Source organism: Dendrobates tinctorius, unplaced genomic scaffold (genome assembly GCF_039654945.1).
Source record: "Dendrobates tinctorius isolate UK_male_01 unplaced genomic scaffold, ASM3965494v1 ptg000016l, whole genome shotgun sequence".
Classification (NCBI taxonomy): domain Eukaryota; kingdom Metazoa; phylum Chordata; class Amphibia; order Anura; family Dendrobatidae; genus Dendrobates; species Dendrobates tinctorius.
This window is the reverse complement of record NW_027361684.1, coordinates 28,327,495-28,342,015: the sequence shown is the minus strand read 5'-3', so window position 1 is coordinate 28,342,015 and position 14,521 is coordinate 28,327,495. Positions and strand designations below refer to the sequence as shown.

At 44.1% G+C, this 14,521-nt stretch overlaps 1 protein-coding gene and 1 long non-coding RNA gene across 10 annotated transcripts in view; one reads left to right on the top strand and one right to left on the bottom strand.

The window, feature by feature from the left end:
* METTL16 (methyltransferase 16, RNA N6-adenosine) overlaps positions 1 to 14,521 on the bottom strand; it is a 117,906-nt gene that overhangs the window by 1,687 nt on the left and 101,698 nt on the right. For all 7 annotated transcript variants that reach the window (XM_073565595.1, XM_073565596.1, XM_073565600.1 and 4 more), the window contains one exon: positions 6,825 to 6,989. In XM_073565595.1, the coding sequence (XP_073421696.1) occupies positions 6,825 to 6,989 (165 nt within the window). The remainder of the gene's footprint in view (positions 1 to 6,824; positions 6,990 to 14,521) is intronic.
* Positions 1 to 14,521, top strand: part of LOC141080411 (uncharacterized) — a 165,816-nt gene that overhangs the window by 75,541 nt on the left and 75,754 nt on the right. For 2 of the 3 annotated variants that reach the window (XR_012228900.1, XR_012228899.1), the window contains one exon: positions 5,001 to 5,313. The exons of the other annotated variant lie outside the window; for it this stretch is intronic. This is a non-coding gene — a long non-coding RNA (uncharacterized lncRNA). Of the gene's footprint in view, positions 1 to 5,000; positions 5,314 to 14,521 lie in introns of those variants that run through there. 3 annotated transcript variants of the gene reach the window in all.

The window sequence follows — 14,521 nt, the reverse complement described above, 5'->3', positions numbered from 1 at the left end:
TAATGCCAGCTCCAGCACTGTACACTAAAGTTTCTCACAACTACCATGTACACACGAATGGTACAGTCAAACTGAGTTAATTTTGCCTCCCTTGATGAATTTCTGACTACAGATCACCATAAAAAACACGAATCGGTCACTAAGTGTATGGAGAAAGCTATCAGGCTATGGACTGGGGAAGAGCTGTATTACGGACACACTCCACCAGGCTGTATTACGGTTTCACTGCACCACGCTATATTATGGCACGCTACACCAGCAGATCCATGGCCACGTCCGTCCACCATTTTAGGCTCTCCTCATTTTCTTTTTAAGTGTTTTTTAGGCACAGCACTCCCACAGACACTGTTGCGGATTAGAGTAATGTCTTTGTATGCACTTTACTATCACAGACACGGATGCAGGGTAGAAAAATTTGTTTTACACACAGTACGATAACAGACTACACACAGAGACTTTTTAGAAAACTATGTGCACACAAAACCTAATACTGTACCTCACTCCAGCTGCGTTCTGTCCTACTCCAAGCAGAGCAGAAATAAAAAATAATCTAGATCCAGGAGGCAAAGGTCCAAGTGGGGTGAGGAGGAGGCGGGTGTGGCGATGTAGGTTGAAGAAGTAAGAGAGGAGTAATCCAACACTGTTTTTGTGTTTGTTTTTTTTTTATTTTCAGGGAAGTGACTTAAAAGAACATAGAATTTAAAAAAGAAATCATCTCGCGGGATACGTGGCGGTGTACGTCGAACAGGCAGTGGTAGCCAACACTCTTTTGCAAACAGAGTCAAACACTAGCTGGGTGTGGCTGGTATAGTTGTCTAGTCAGCCAAAGGTATGGACCTGTGGGATCCACGCCTGATTCATTATAATGAACGTCGGCTTCCTCGCATTGGCTGTGAACAGGAAGATGCGCCTGTCTGTGATCACACCCACTGCTGTGTCACACACGTTCCGACAGTACACTTGCTGCAGAGCACGCCAGCACCTCCAAGGCATAAAGGGCAAACTCAGGCCATGTGTTTCATGTGTTCCCTTCCCTCTACTAACCTACCTAGACGCGATATTGCCATTTCCATGAGTGGTACTACCACAACTCAATGGTAAAAAACAGCTGCATCAAAGACTTTCAGTATTCTGCAAACAGAATATATTACTTAAAAGGACTATATTATTCTAATTCATATAGAAAGGCACCTTAAAAAAAATGACAAAACGTACATTTTAACCCCTTCACTCCGAGCCGGTTTTCATCTTCCTGACCGGGCCAAATTTTACAATTCTGACCAAAGTCACTTTATGAGGTAACAACTCTGAACGCTTCAATATATCCTGGTGATTGGGAGATTGCTTTTTCGTGACACATGGTACTTTGTCCTAAATTTAGGACAATACTTTTTGCGTTTATTTGTGAAAATATCATTAAATTTGGTGAAAATTAAAATTTCACAAATTTTCATGCCCTTAAACCCCCGCCATCACGGTTACTAGTGATGAGTGAACGTGCTCAGATAAGGCAGTTTTTTTCGAGCGCGCCAAAGACACTCTTAGCACCCGATCATGCTTGGATAGCGCCTTATTGGAGCATGTTCGCTCATCATTAAAGGTAACACACAGGTCCCCTGCTATAGAGTCGGGCGCCAGCGAGTACACCCACCAGCAATTGACAGCGGCATTTAATAAGTAGCAATCATGGCTAGCACCAATTGTTGCTGTCATAGTCAGATTAGCGGGCATCTGCCATGGATGGCACAGACTCACCTCTAGAGCCTTTTCCATAGACGCACACTGTAACCATGATGCACATGTACAGCAGGGCGCATAAAGGGATTTAGATCCAGCATTAACTGAAGAAATCGTTAAACTGATGGGAGGAGCACTCATCCATCCATGTATCTAGGTACACACATTCTAAAATGCGCTTTGTATATTTCAACAAAGGGACTAAGTATCTGTTGTCTCAATTAATGCCAGTGCTAGGGATTCTTCCACAAATGGTGCTTTCTGCCATCTCCTAGCTATTCTGCAGTAATTAAGCATTGCTGGCATCTCTCTGTGAAGACTAAGGATGCTTGGCTGTTTACTGTCAATTAACGTTTTGCAAATTGGGTAAACTTGCTATAATATTTCACAAATTCATCTGTTCTTCCATCTGTCACTTTGCTTTTTCATATGTAAAAACACACACTTGGATTGTCACTTGGATCACATACTAAAAAGGAAAAGAATGAAAGGGACAGCAATAGCAACAAGACAAAGGTTCTCTATCATTAAAGTGTCTGCACTCGTATGTGTCAAAACTGCACGTGTGTAACCTGCTGCGTGCAGGATGGTGCTACAAAGAGACTTGTGCTCAGCGTTCTCCGGCAGTCCCATGTGCAATGAATGGTGTGGGGTTAATCTAAAGAACCTTGTTCCCAGATCTCAGTGGTCAGCCCCTCAGAGGACAATATGTGATCTCTTAGGCCTGTTTCACCCATCCGTTTTTCCCCATCAGTCAAAATCTGCTGTTTTGCAAAGAAAACGGATCCGCCAAGGTTTTGCCGTCCGCTGAGCGGACAGGACGGACAATGAAACGTTTTTTTTCCCCGGCCGGATACGCATGCCCGGGAGAAATGCCTGTGTCAGAAATTTAACCCTAAACTCAGTTCTGGCATCTGGAAAAAATCACTCTCTCTCTCCCCGGGCAGCGGTTCCTTTAAAATTCTTCCTTCGCCGGATCCGTTAAAACAACGGTCCGGTGCCAAAAGTTGTGGTCAGTACAGGAACGGATCCGTTGTCAGCCATTTTAGCGGATTTTAACTGACGGAAAAAACTGATGTGTGAAACAGGCCTTATCCCCTACACTTACTACTTTGGTAATAATCCCATAAGGATACTTATTTGGTCCTTAAAGACCAAGCATTTATTTTAACTTATTGATTTTTTACATTACTGTGTTGTAAAAGTCACTGCCATTTAATATTTCAGGCGACGTAGCCGTATGAGGACATGTTCAAGGAACAAGTTGTATATTAACAGATACCATCCTGACATACATATTTATACATTTTATTGAAAAACTATAATTTTACTTTTATGGGGCTTGGGGCAGGGGAAACAATTCTTCATTTCTTTTCAGTTTTGTTTCATGTCCACTGTATAGGAAATGTTTACACAAATGAAAAAAAAAATTCTCATCTCTGCTGTGTGAGGGCTTGTTTTTTGTGGGATGAGTTGAGGTATACTTTGGAGCAATTTGGGAGTGCATGATTATTTTCATTTGAGAATTATATTATAATTATATTATATTAGAGATTATATATATATATTTACAGTGGGGGAAGTATTCGATCCCTTGCTGATTTTCTAAGTTTGCCCACTGACAAAGACATGAACAGTCTATAATTTTAAGTCACAACACATGCATGGAGAGCCTGTTTGTTGGGCTCTCCATACATGTACTGTGACAGTGAAACAGCCGCTATACATGCAGCGGCAGCGCCGAACAGCTGATCATCAGGAGCGCTCCAGGTAACCGGGTTCCTGATGCAGCTATTAGGTAAGCACTAATAGCTACTCGCTCATTCCTAGTCAGGAGGAATTTTGGTCCACTCCTCTTTGCAGATCATCACTAAATCATTAAGATTGTGAGGCTGTCACTTGGCAACTCAGAGCTTCAACTCCCTCCATAAGTTTTATAGGGATTAAGGTCTGAAGACTGGCTAGGCTACTCCATGACTTCAATATGCTTCTTTTTGAGCAGCTTCTTTGTTGCCTTGGCTGTATGTTTTGGGTCATTGTCTTGCTGGAAGACCCAGCCACGACCCACTTTTAATGTGCTGGTGGAGGGAAGGAGGTTGTCACTCAGGATTTTATGGTACATGGCTCCATCCATTCTCCCATTGATGCGGTGAAGCAGTCCTGGGACCTTAGAGAAACACCCCCAAAACATAATGTTTACACCTCCATGCTTGACAGTGGGGATGGTGTTCTTTGGGTCATAGGCAGCATTTCTCTTCTTCCAAACACGGCAAGTTGAGTTAATGATAAAGACCCCAATTTTTGTCTCATCTGACCACAGCAGTTCTCACAATCACTCACAAAATCATCCAGGTGTTCATGGGCAAACTTCAGACGGGCCAGCACATGTGCCTCCTTGAGCAGAGGGACCTTGCAGGCACTGCAGGATTTTAAACGTTTATGGCGTATTGTGTTACCAATAGTTTTCTTGGTGACTGTGGTCCCAGCTGCCTTGAGATCATTAACAAGTTCACCCAGTGTAGTTTTAGGCTGATCTCTCACCTTCCTCATGATCAAGGGTACCCCACGAGGTGAGATTTTGCATGGTGCCCCAGATCAATGTCGATTGACAGTCATTTTATATTTCTTCCATTTTCTTACTATTGCACCAACCAGGGCTGTGGAGTTGGTAAGCCAAACCTCCGACTCCAACTACTCAATTTCCATGACACCGATTCCACCAAAATGGGCTCCGACTCCACAGCCCTCGCACCAACAGTTGTCTCCTTCTCACCCAGCATCTTACATATGGTTTGGTAGCCAATTCCAGCTTTGTGCAGGTCTATGAACTTATCTCTGACATCCTTAGAAAGCTCTTTGGTCTTGCCCATGTTGTAGAGGTTAAAGTCTGACTGACTGAGTCTGTGGACAGGAGTCTTTTATAAAGGTGACTATGTAAGACAGCTGTCTTTAATGCAGGTAACGAGTTGATTAGGAGCGATTAACTGGTCGGTAGGAGACAGCACTCTTAATGGTTGGTAAGGGATCAAATACTTATCTCTCACTGCAAAATGCAAATAAATTTATATACCGTAATTTATACAATGTGATTTTCTGGATGTTATTTTTGATATTCTATCTCGCAATGTGAAAATTAACCTACCCTTAAAATTATATAGACTTTTCATGTCTTTGTCAGTGGGCAAACTTACAAAATCAGCAAGGGATCAATATATCAATACACAAATAATATGAACAAATAATTCTTTATCTTTTCCTCCTAGCCCACATTTCTCCGTGCTCCAATCTTGCTGCATCAAGGGTCAAGTGCCTGTTTCAGGATCTGCAGATCCTCTATTATGCATGCCCCAGACAGCGCTTCCCCCAGCACAGAACTAATAAACCCCTTCTATTAAAAACCTGCTATTAACGAATGATAGAGAAGCAAACTGACTGTCACATGGACTGAGAAAGCAGCTCATAAAAAAGGGAAGTACAAGCAGAAATATATGCATTACTGGTAATGAGAAACATATTAAAAAGAGTTAACTATTCTTCATGATATCATCTTCTTTACCAATAAAAGAGGATACATGCACTGGGATTGTCTTATTGAGGGTTTTTTTAATCAGGATATTTGTAAAATGTGAAGGGCAGTATGGTGGCTCAGTAGTTAGCACTGCAGCCTTGCAGTGCTGGGGTCCTGGGTTCAAATCCCACCAAGGACAACATCTGCAAGGAGTTTGTATGTTCTCCCTGTGTTTGCGTGGGTTTCTTCTCACAATCCAAAGACATACTGATAGGGAATTTAGATTGTGAGCCCCATTGCCAAAAATGTTTGTAAAGTGCTGTGGAATTACTAGCGCTATGTAAGTGAGTAAAATAAATACATATGTGCATGTAAATGTATATATACTCGTGTATAAGCCAAGATTTTCAGCACATTTTTTTGTGCTGAAAACGCCTCTCTCGGCTTATACACGAGTCAGACATCATTTCTCACCCCTCCGTCGCTGGATCTCCATGCCTGCATCTCTGTTGTCTAAGCGCGGCAGCTTCTTCCTGTGCTGAGCGATCACATTGTACCAATCATTAAGGTAATGAATATGCACGCGTCTCCACTCTCATAGGCGTGGAACGCATATTCATTACCTTAATGAGCGGTACCACATGACCGCTGAGCACAGGAAGAAGCTGCCGCACCGGGACAACGGAGATGCAAGGAGGACGTGCAGCGATCACGCCAGGAGGGGGCGAGTATGATGGGGGAGGACGGGGGGAGCTGAGCCGTGCATACAAGGGGTAGGACGGGGGAGCCGTGCATACAAGGGGGAGGACGGGGGAGCCGTGCATACAAGGGGGAGGACGGGGGAGCCGTGCATACAAGGGGGAGGACGGGGGGAGCCGTGCATACAAGGGAGAGGACGGGGGAGCTGTGCATACAAGGGAGAGGACGGGGGAGCCGTGCATACAAGGGAGAGGACGGGGGAGCCGTGCATACAAGGGAGAGGACGGGGCAGCCGTGCATACAAGGGAGAGGACGGGGCAGCTGTGCATACAAGGGAGAGGACGCGGGAGCCGTGCATACAAGGGAGAGGACGCGGGAGCCGTGCATACAAGGGAGAGGACGCGGGAGCCGTGCATACAAGGGAGAGGACGCGGGAGCCGTGCATACAGCAGGGGGAGCTACACATACCAGGACAGGGGACAATGCATACCCGGCTTATACTCCAGTAAATAAGCATACCCAGTTTTCCGTGGCTAAATTAGGTGCCTCAGCTGATACTCGGGTCGGCTCATACTCGAGTATATATGGAGATATATATATATATGCACATCTTATAATCTTAAGTTCCAAGTCAAAGGCTTGGGTCAGACTTGGTGACAAACTTGAATTTATATGCATTACATGCAAAAAGCTACACTTTGATGCATAATTGCAGGAATGCAGAAAAATGATTACGTACTGGATGTCATATTAACAGTGTGTCTGCTTTTACAATGATATTTTCTACCAAATCTTACCACGCTAAATAAAATTGTAAGCCTAAACACTATACTATGATACCATTTCTGAAACTTTTGGTTACAGTGCTCTTGACACCTACCTTTAGATCGCTAAGTGTCTTCTTTAAGAAGTCTGTAACTACAGAAACATCTGATTTATCGGAGCAGTCAGCCTTGTTCTTGAGCATTTTAACAGATGCCTCCAACATATAGATTATCATAGGCTTACGTGGTTTTTCCAATTTCCTTTTTTTAGAAGGATGGTCCTAAATGATAAAAAAAATAATCAAAAATTAGTAAGCCAGAATAAAATATATCTAAAGATGGAGAAACTCCAACTACATTACTGTGCAAAAGTTTTAAGCATATGTAGAAAAAAATGCTACAAAAATTAGAATGATATCAAACATAGAATTGAAATTAGTTTATTTTTATCAATTCACAAAATGTTTGGTAAGTGAGCAAAACAAAAATCTTAATTATTTTGTGAGACCGCCCTTTACTTTCAAAGTTACATCAATTCTTCTACAACACGTTCCAAATTACGCAAATGCTATTTTTCTCTCATTTTCCTAAATGGACGATGCAAAGGAGTCAGTATAATGTTATCCTCAACCGTTAGAGGATAAAAAAAATTTTATTGGACAAACTTCCCAATGATAACAGTAATATTTTCAAAACTAAAAAAAAAACCCTCAAAGGCACTTGATGTTCCAAATTATTCTGCACAACAGAGTTTCGGAACATCATCATGAAAGATCATTGCATGTAGAGTCCAAGATGCCCCTTTAACATCAGGAGGCCTCCTGTTAGTCGGGGGAAAAAGACAAAAACAAACCATTCCTGCTTATATTGAAGGCCTGAATACCCACACAAACCTAGCATTGCTCAGAAACGGGGTTTGTATAAAGGCGATCCATTGTGCCCCAATGACATCAGCAGCACATACCCATGTTGTATCCTCACTGTAGGTTACCTGGTGACCAGAGTGGGAAACAATTGCTTAACCCACGGAGGTTTACCAAAGCTGAATTAGCAGTCATACATACTAGGTATGCAGCTAAATAAGTCCTGAAATACACACAGACAAAAAGATACTTACTAAAGGAAAAAAAAAAATATTTTTTCTTTACTATTGCAATGATTATCCTACAACATAGAGTGTTAAAAAAAAAAAAGCAGCTGATTTTCAGATCTGTAGAGAGTCCTATCTATTGCAGAAACATGGATTTTCACTGCTGGTGTCATGCATTGGTAAGCAAATTGTGAAATCCATGGTCAAACCTGCTCCAAATTGTCAAACTTTTTGTGCAAATTTTTTATGCAGATGTAGTTTGTATGTGGATGTTTCCTGATATTAACTGATCTATTTAAGAATAATATCAGCGCATCTTTATGCGTGCACGGCTGCTGCACTGAGCGGCAGGTTACCTGTTATACCCCTGCCTGATTGTGTTGTAGTAAAACTATAAAAAAAAAAAAAAAATTGACAATGGTGCTGTAGTGCACTAGGTCTCATAGCAATAGTAGTATGACAGTAATAGCTTACAAGAAATACTATTCCTATTAGAATGGCAGTCCAAAACACAAAGTAATTTATCCAAATATAAAAGCTTTCAGGGGTACCGTATTAGAAGTGACTGTGACACGGCCCACAAGGGTCGGACCAGTGGACGACACAACAAACACCAACAACAGGGATGGAAAAAGGGGAGGAAGGCCCTAATAATAGGAAACGAGGGATGGGACACCTTCTAAGGGTGGTTTCACATTAGCGCTTTTTAAGCGCACGCACGGCCGGGGGTAGCTCCGCCCCCGAGCCGGCTCTCTGTCCGGCGTGCCCGCCCCTTGCTTGTAGCGCCGCCTCCTAGCGCACAGCGGCGCCTGCGATCGGCGCACCCTATCTTTAGCATAGGGTGCGCAGATCGTGCGCAGGCCGTGCGCTAGTTGCGCTTTGACCTGCGCTGCGCACTTTTGACCGTGCGCGCCAAAATCCGAAAAAGATAAAGATAGGGTGCGCCGATCGCAGGTGCCGCTGTGCGCTAGGAGGCGGCGCTACAAGCAAGGGGCGGGCACGCCGGGCAGAGAGCCGGCTCGGGGGCGGAGCTACCCCCGGCCGTGCGTGCGCTTAAAAAGCGCTAATGTGAAACCACCCTTACACAGCCTGTGCCTATCCCTAAACTCCACTAACGCTGAATGTGGGTTCTTACCCCGCCACTGTCACATGCCTCATCCTTAGCTGTCACCTCACTGACCCTGGCTAGTGCACTGGCCGGCAAGGACGACTGCATCACCACTGGAGATGGTGTAACCCACAGGGGGTAGTGACAAGCACAAGACAGACAAAGACAGGGAATAAAGAAACTTAGCTTTCAAGCGCTTCTGCTGCAAGCTCCACACAGCAGAGGATTCGGAACCAGAACCTCAAGCAACTGATACACGCTGACACCAGAGAGCTCCACACTCATCGGCTGGTCTCCAGAGAAAAACTTTACAACCAACAGTCAGCTGATAGTGAGAGTGGTGACCATCTACATCAGCTTACCAGCAACACAGCAGCTTCCAGGCAAGGAAAAGTGACATTAACCCTTGATGGCATGAAAGCAAAAAAAACTTTTAAATTAAAGCAGAGCCAGAGCTTGCAAGAATCTAAAAATAATTTTAACAGTACCCCCCTTTCAACAAGCGGCCTCTGGACCCTTAACACTGGAAATGATGTACGGTGAGGGCAACTCAACCCACTAGGATTCACCTCTGCATTCACCTGCCTGATCCTCAAGTTTACAGCAAACGCAGCCCGATGTTGACGGAAATAACGTAACCTCCGGAGACGCAACAAATCTCCAGAGCGACGATCTGTGGAATATGTTTTGTACCTGCATTACTGGGGGTAACTTCAACTGGAAGGTCCTAGGGTTGAGAACGGCAGGCACCCGATACGGCCCAATCACCCTAGAACTCCAAGACCCAGATGTGTACTTCCACTTGATGTTTTAGTGGACACCCACACGTACTCATTCACACACAGATCAGGACCTGAACGTTTATTTCCACGCGTACGTTTGCCAACAGACAGAAATTTCCCTGAGGAACCGACCCAGAGGTGCACCCCCCCGTGTCACCAAACTCAAACCCTTACTACATTCAGGGGGAACCACTATCCTCCCTTGATCCCTCCTCCTGAGAGGACACCGAGACTCAGGGTTAACTTATGGTGAGGGTTGAATCCTGCCCCTATTCCCTGGTAGCACCTTATCTGCCTCCACCGGAGAAGGGGTAGGTTTGAGAAGGACGGCAGAGACAGTAGCTCCCAGGCAACAGTCTCTACAAGACTGTTCCCAACTCACTACTTCCTCAGACTGCCAATCTATAACCAGATTGCATCTTCAGTCAGTGAAGGCCTAAAGGCCCCGTTACATTTAGCGATGCACCAGAAATCCTGACAACGATACGACCCGGTCAGGATCGCTGGTGCATCGCTAAATGGTCGCTAGTGAGCTGCCAAACAGGCAGATCTCACTAGCGATGCAGCAGCGGTCGATACTTACCTGTCAGATGCGGCGATGATGACTTATTCCATCCGCGTCCATGGCTTGCTCGTCGGCGCCAGCAGGAAGCCGACGACGAGAAAGCGGCCCAGGATGTTCTCGTGCAATCATCGATAACCAGTGGGGGGAGCCGGTCGGAGGGGAGTGTCACATGTAGCGATATTGCTAGTGATATCGCTGCTGCGTCACAAAATCGGTGACGTTTTAGCGATATCGCTATGTGTAAAAGGCCCTTAAGACGATTGAGTTTGGCTTACGCTGGGGGTAGTGACAAGCACAAGACAGACAAAGACAAGGAATAAAGAAACTTAGCTTTCAAGCTTATGCTGCAAGCTCCAAACAGCAGATGATTCAGAACCAGGACCTCAAGCAGCTGATACACGCTGACACCACAGAGCTCCACACTCATCGGCTGGTCTCCAAAGAAAAACTATTACCAACAGTCAGCTGATGCGTCATGTGGCTGTTTAAAGGGTGGTGGGAGTGGTCACCACCCACATCAGCTGACCAGCAACACAGCAGCTTCCAGGCAAGGAAAACTGACATTAACCCTTGCTGGCAGAAAAGCAAAAATCAATGTTTAAATTAAAGCAGATCCAGAGCTGTCACGAATCCAAAAATGAATCGTGACCGACTGTAGATTATCAGTCACTGCTGAGTTATGGAACGTCGCTGTACGTGAATGATCTGTGAGTCCCAGTCTCCGGCCGGTAGCGCTGCATTCAGCCTTGAGAATGAAGCGGCCCTACACGGTGTGACGTCACCCACTACGGAAGATCCATGGAACAGAAAGGAGTTTGCCGGAAGAGTATTTATTTCTTGCTATTACTGTCATACTACTATTCTTATGCTAGCGAGACATGATGCACTACAGCACTGTTTTAAATTTCTTCATAAAATTAATAATCTGCAGTATAAAATAAAGTGTTGCAGTTTAACTTCTGGTCAATTCATTAGTTGTTTTTTTTTTTTTTTTTTTTTTAAATACAACAACATGTGGAGGAACTTTAGGACTGTAATACTGGGCAGATTTTCCAGCCAGGGAAATCTGGACAGAAATTCTATACCCTGCGTGAATGAACCCTAATAGTTCTCCTTAACTTTCTATCAATCTCAATTTTTTTTTTTTTTAAAGGTGAAATAAGTAAATTTTTACACCGCACTTAACAAAAAGCACTACATAATATCTGTTCCCAAAATTTGCCACTAGATGGATCCACATAACCACAATAATTGTTGCATCCGCCCATCCTTGTTCATGCATAATACAGAGAGCTACAAAAATAAATCAGTGATGTCTGCAAATATGACCCAGTGCACAGCTGAGTCCTGATTGTTACCCATGTGTGACCTCTTAGATACGACACCGTGTCCACATGTGAATGGACGTAGTTACCATGCAGTGAGTGATTGCTAACACAGTGGTAAGGCAGAACCACAGCAGCCCACGTGCATCATTCATCATCACGCATCGATGAGCTCGCAGAGGGCCACACAATTAGTATTTATTATTATAGCGCCATTTATTCGATGGCGCTTTACATGTGAGGAAGGGTATACATAATAAAAAACAAGTACAGTAATTTTAACAATACAAGTCCCGACTCGTACAGGAGGAGAGAGGACCCTGCCCGAGAGGGCTGACAATCTACAAAGGATGGGTGAGGATACAGTAGGTGAGGGTAGAGATGGTCGTGCAGCGGTTTGGTGGATCGGTGGTTACTGCTGGTTGGTTGTAGGCTTAATTAATTAGACCTAATGATAACAGTTACATCCTGGTCCATTACAATAGATCTCAAACATGGCGATTACTGCACTGAAAATGCATATATTCTAACAAAAATAAGAATTGGAAAGTCTGGAAGAAACACAACCAGCAGAACATAACTGCAGCATACTTCTGGTTCTCCTTCACAGTGCAAACATACAGACGACAGGGGGTTTATGTTCAGATGGTTTTGCTGATATGTGGTGGAATTTCACTTTGTGGTGTTGTGGCATGAATGAAATCTCAGCTCTGGATCCCACACTCAGCACTTTGTGCTGCTATAGCACATTGTAGCACAGCTGGCATTGGGGCATATTACACAGGTACTGATCCCCAGAGCTTTCACAGAGAAAATGCACATGGCGCCATGCTCCGCCACCTCATTGTGCAGACTGTAAGGGGCCCTTTCATCAGCCGAACAAGATTCCCACTGGATTAAGACACCAATAGGAACATAATATGCAAGTGTGATTACATATAACATATGCAGATTACATTTCATAGCTGTGTATATATATATATATATATATATATATACACACACACATACACACACACATTATATACATTTCATACATGCAGATTACCTTCCTGTATGTGTATATATACACACGTATGTACATATATTAGGAGAGTGTCATATATAATTTCTATATAAAACATACAACCAAGCAGATTCTATTGCCTCATGGCTTTATCCTCTTTGGTAGGATCTATCCATAATGCAAGGTGTATAGGGGCGACCGTGCCCTGCCAGCTGTCATTAAAGGACATGTAATTCTTTTCTTGCTCACTTTCTTGTTGGGACCAACGCTACTGTCGTAAAAGCACAAGGTTTTTTTTTATTTTTTTTTTTTAAAACACTTTGTCAGACCAGACTCTCCCCGCCATGCTCACAGAAGCGTATTGAGGCCGTGGGAATGCAATGCAAAATAAAAGTGAGTGTTGATCTTGGGCAAGCTACTAGAAAACCTGCCATGGGCTTTTATTTTTAGAGTGGACTACATGATGGTAGTGGGGTGGTCCGCTTCCTCCCGATCAGGTCTCCCATGGAAAATGGCAAAAGGTTCCTTGTAAAAACTCTGCATCAGAGGGTTGGGTGTGTCAGTTTTTGGTTTGCCAGCATGTAGAGCAGGAGGCTCTGTAGAGCTCAGCCTGTGTGAGGTAACACGGAGCCAAAAGGTCTGGCACCCCTCAGTGTAGCACAGTGGAGCAGTCGCCCATGGCAACCCATCTTGGATGTGATATTAAGGCCTTAATACGGAAGCTGGCAAACTGCGTCAAATTTCCTTACACTTGCCAGTCCTACTCTAACATAAAAACCTCAAAAAGAGGAAAAAATCCTCCAAAAAATTGAGATACAAACCAGACAGGCCTAAATGCATCTGCACGAATACAGGGTGCAAGCGGACCCAAGTAAAATGGCAGCTGCACAGGTGCAATAATACCAAATGAAACAGCCAGCCTACAATCAGGGATTGGCCGTGTGGTACACCAGTGCAGAAGAAATAATCCGCATATGGCAGTGTTCACACAGGGAATGCAGGGCTTCTGGTTCACAACCTCTTAGTAACACCATATAGGGGGGCTGCCCAGTACCAACTAGAATGCATCCCGTGTGAACAGAGGCCACAAGTTTGCAGAACCATTTGGGCCCAACTGCACCCTGAAAGAAATATAAAAAGTGCACAAAAAACATATCAATATATGTAAGGTATTGGTTGATATTAAGGCCTTAACACGGAAGCTGGCAAACTGCGTCAAAGTTCCTTACACTTGCCAGTCCTACTCTAACATGAAAACCTCAAAAAGAGGAAAAAATCCTTTAAAAAATTCAGATACAAACCAGACAGGCCTAAATGCATCTGCAGTTCTTGGATGTGGACTGTCTTGTTTTCCGGCTGCAATCCGGAGGATATCGTGTGAGCTTATTTCTGTGAGTTTGGATTAAATACGTTTTGCTTTGAACTTTGCTGGGTCACTGCCTGTCTGTCACACTGCACCAACCCCACTGCACTACAGTGTGTATAGGGAAGAGACCTGTTAGTCTAAGGGACAAAGCGAGGAGAAGCCACTGGGGCACTGCCTGGGATTTGGGCAGCATGAATCAGCGGACATGTTTCCTTTAAACTTACACACCAGGAAAAGCCCCACACATATACAGTGGCATCCATATGTAAAAACGTGCACTGTGCAGTCATTTTTTTCCAACAACATGCCACTGTATGAAATAGTGCAGTCTGCTGCTCTATAACATGTTGTAAAAGGACAGAAACCCTGATTTATACCACTGGCCTCATAAAAATGAATGTCTATATACGGATTTAATGTAGGCCCCTGGAGCTTTCCCAGTGCTGATGGTAAATGGGCACCAATAAGGTGGTGTGAAAGGAGCCTACACTACATATGTAGTACAGGAAGAAGAGGGGCTTACTGACACCCGACAGCGGCCAGCTTCAGTCTAGTGATAGAAAGATCTGTT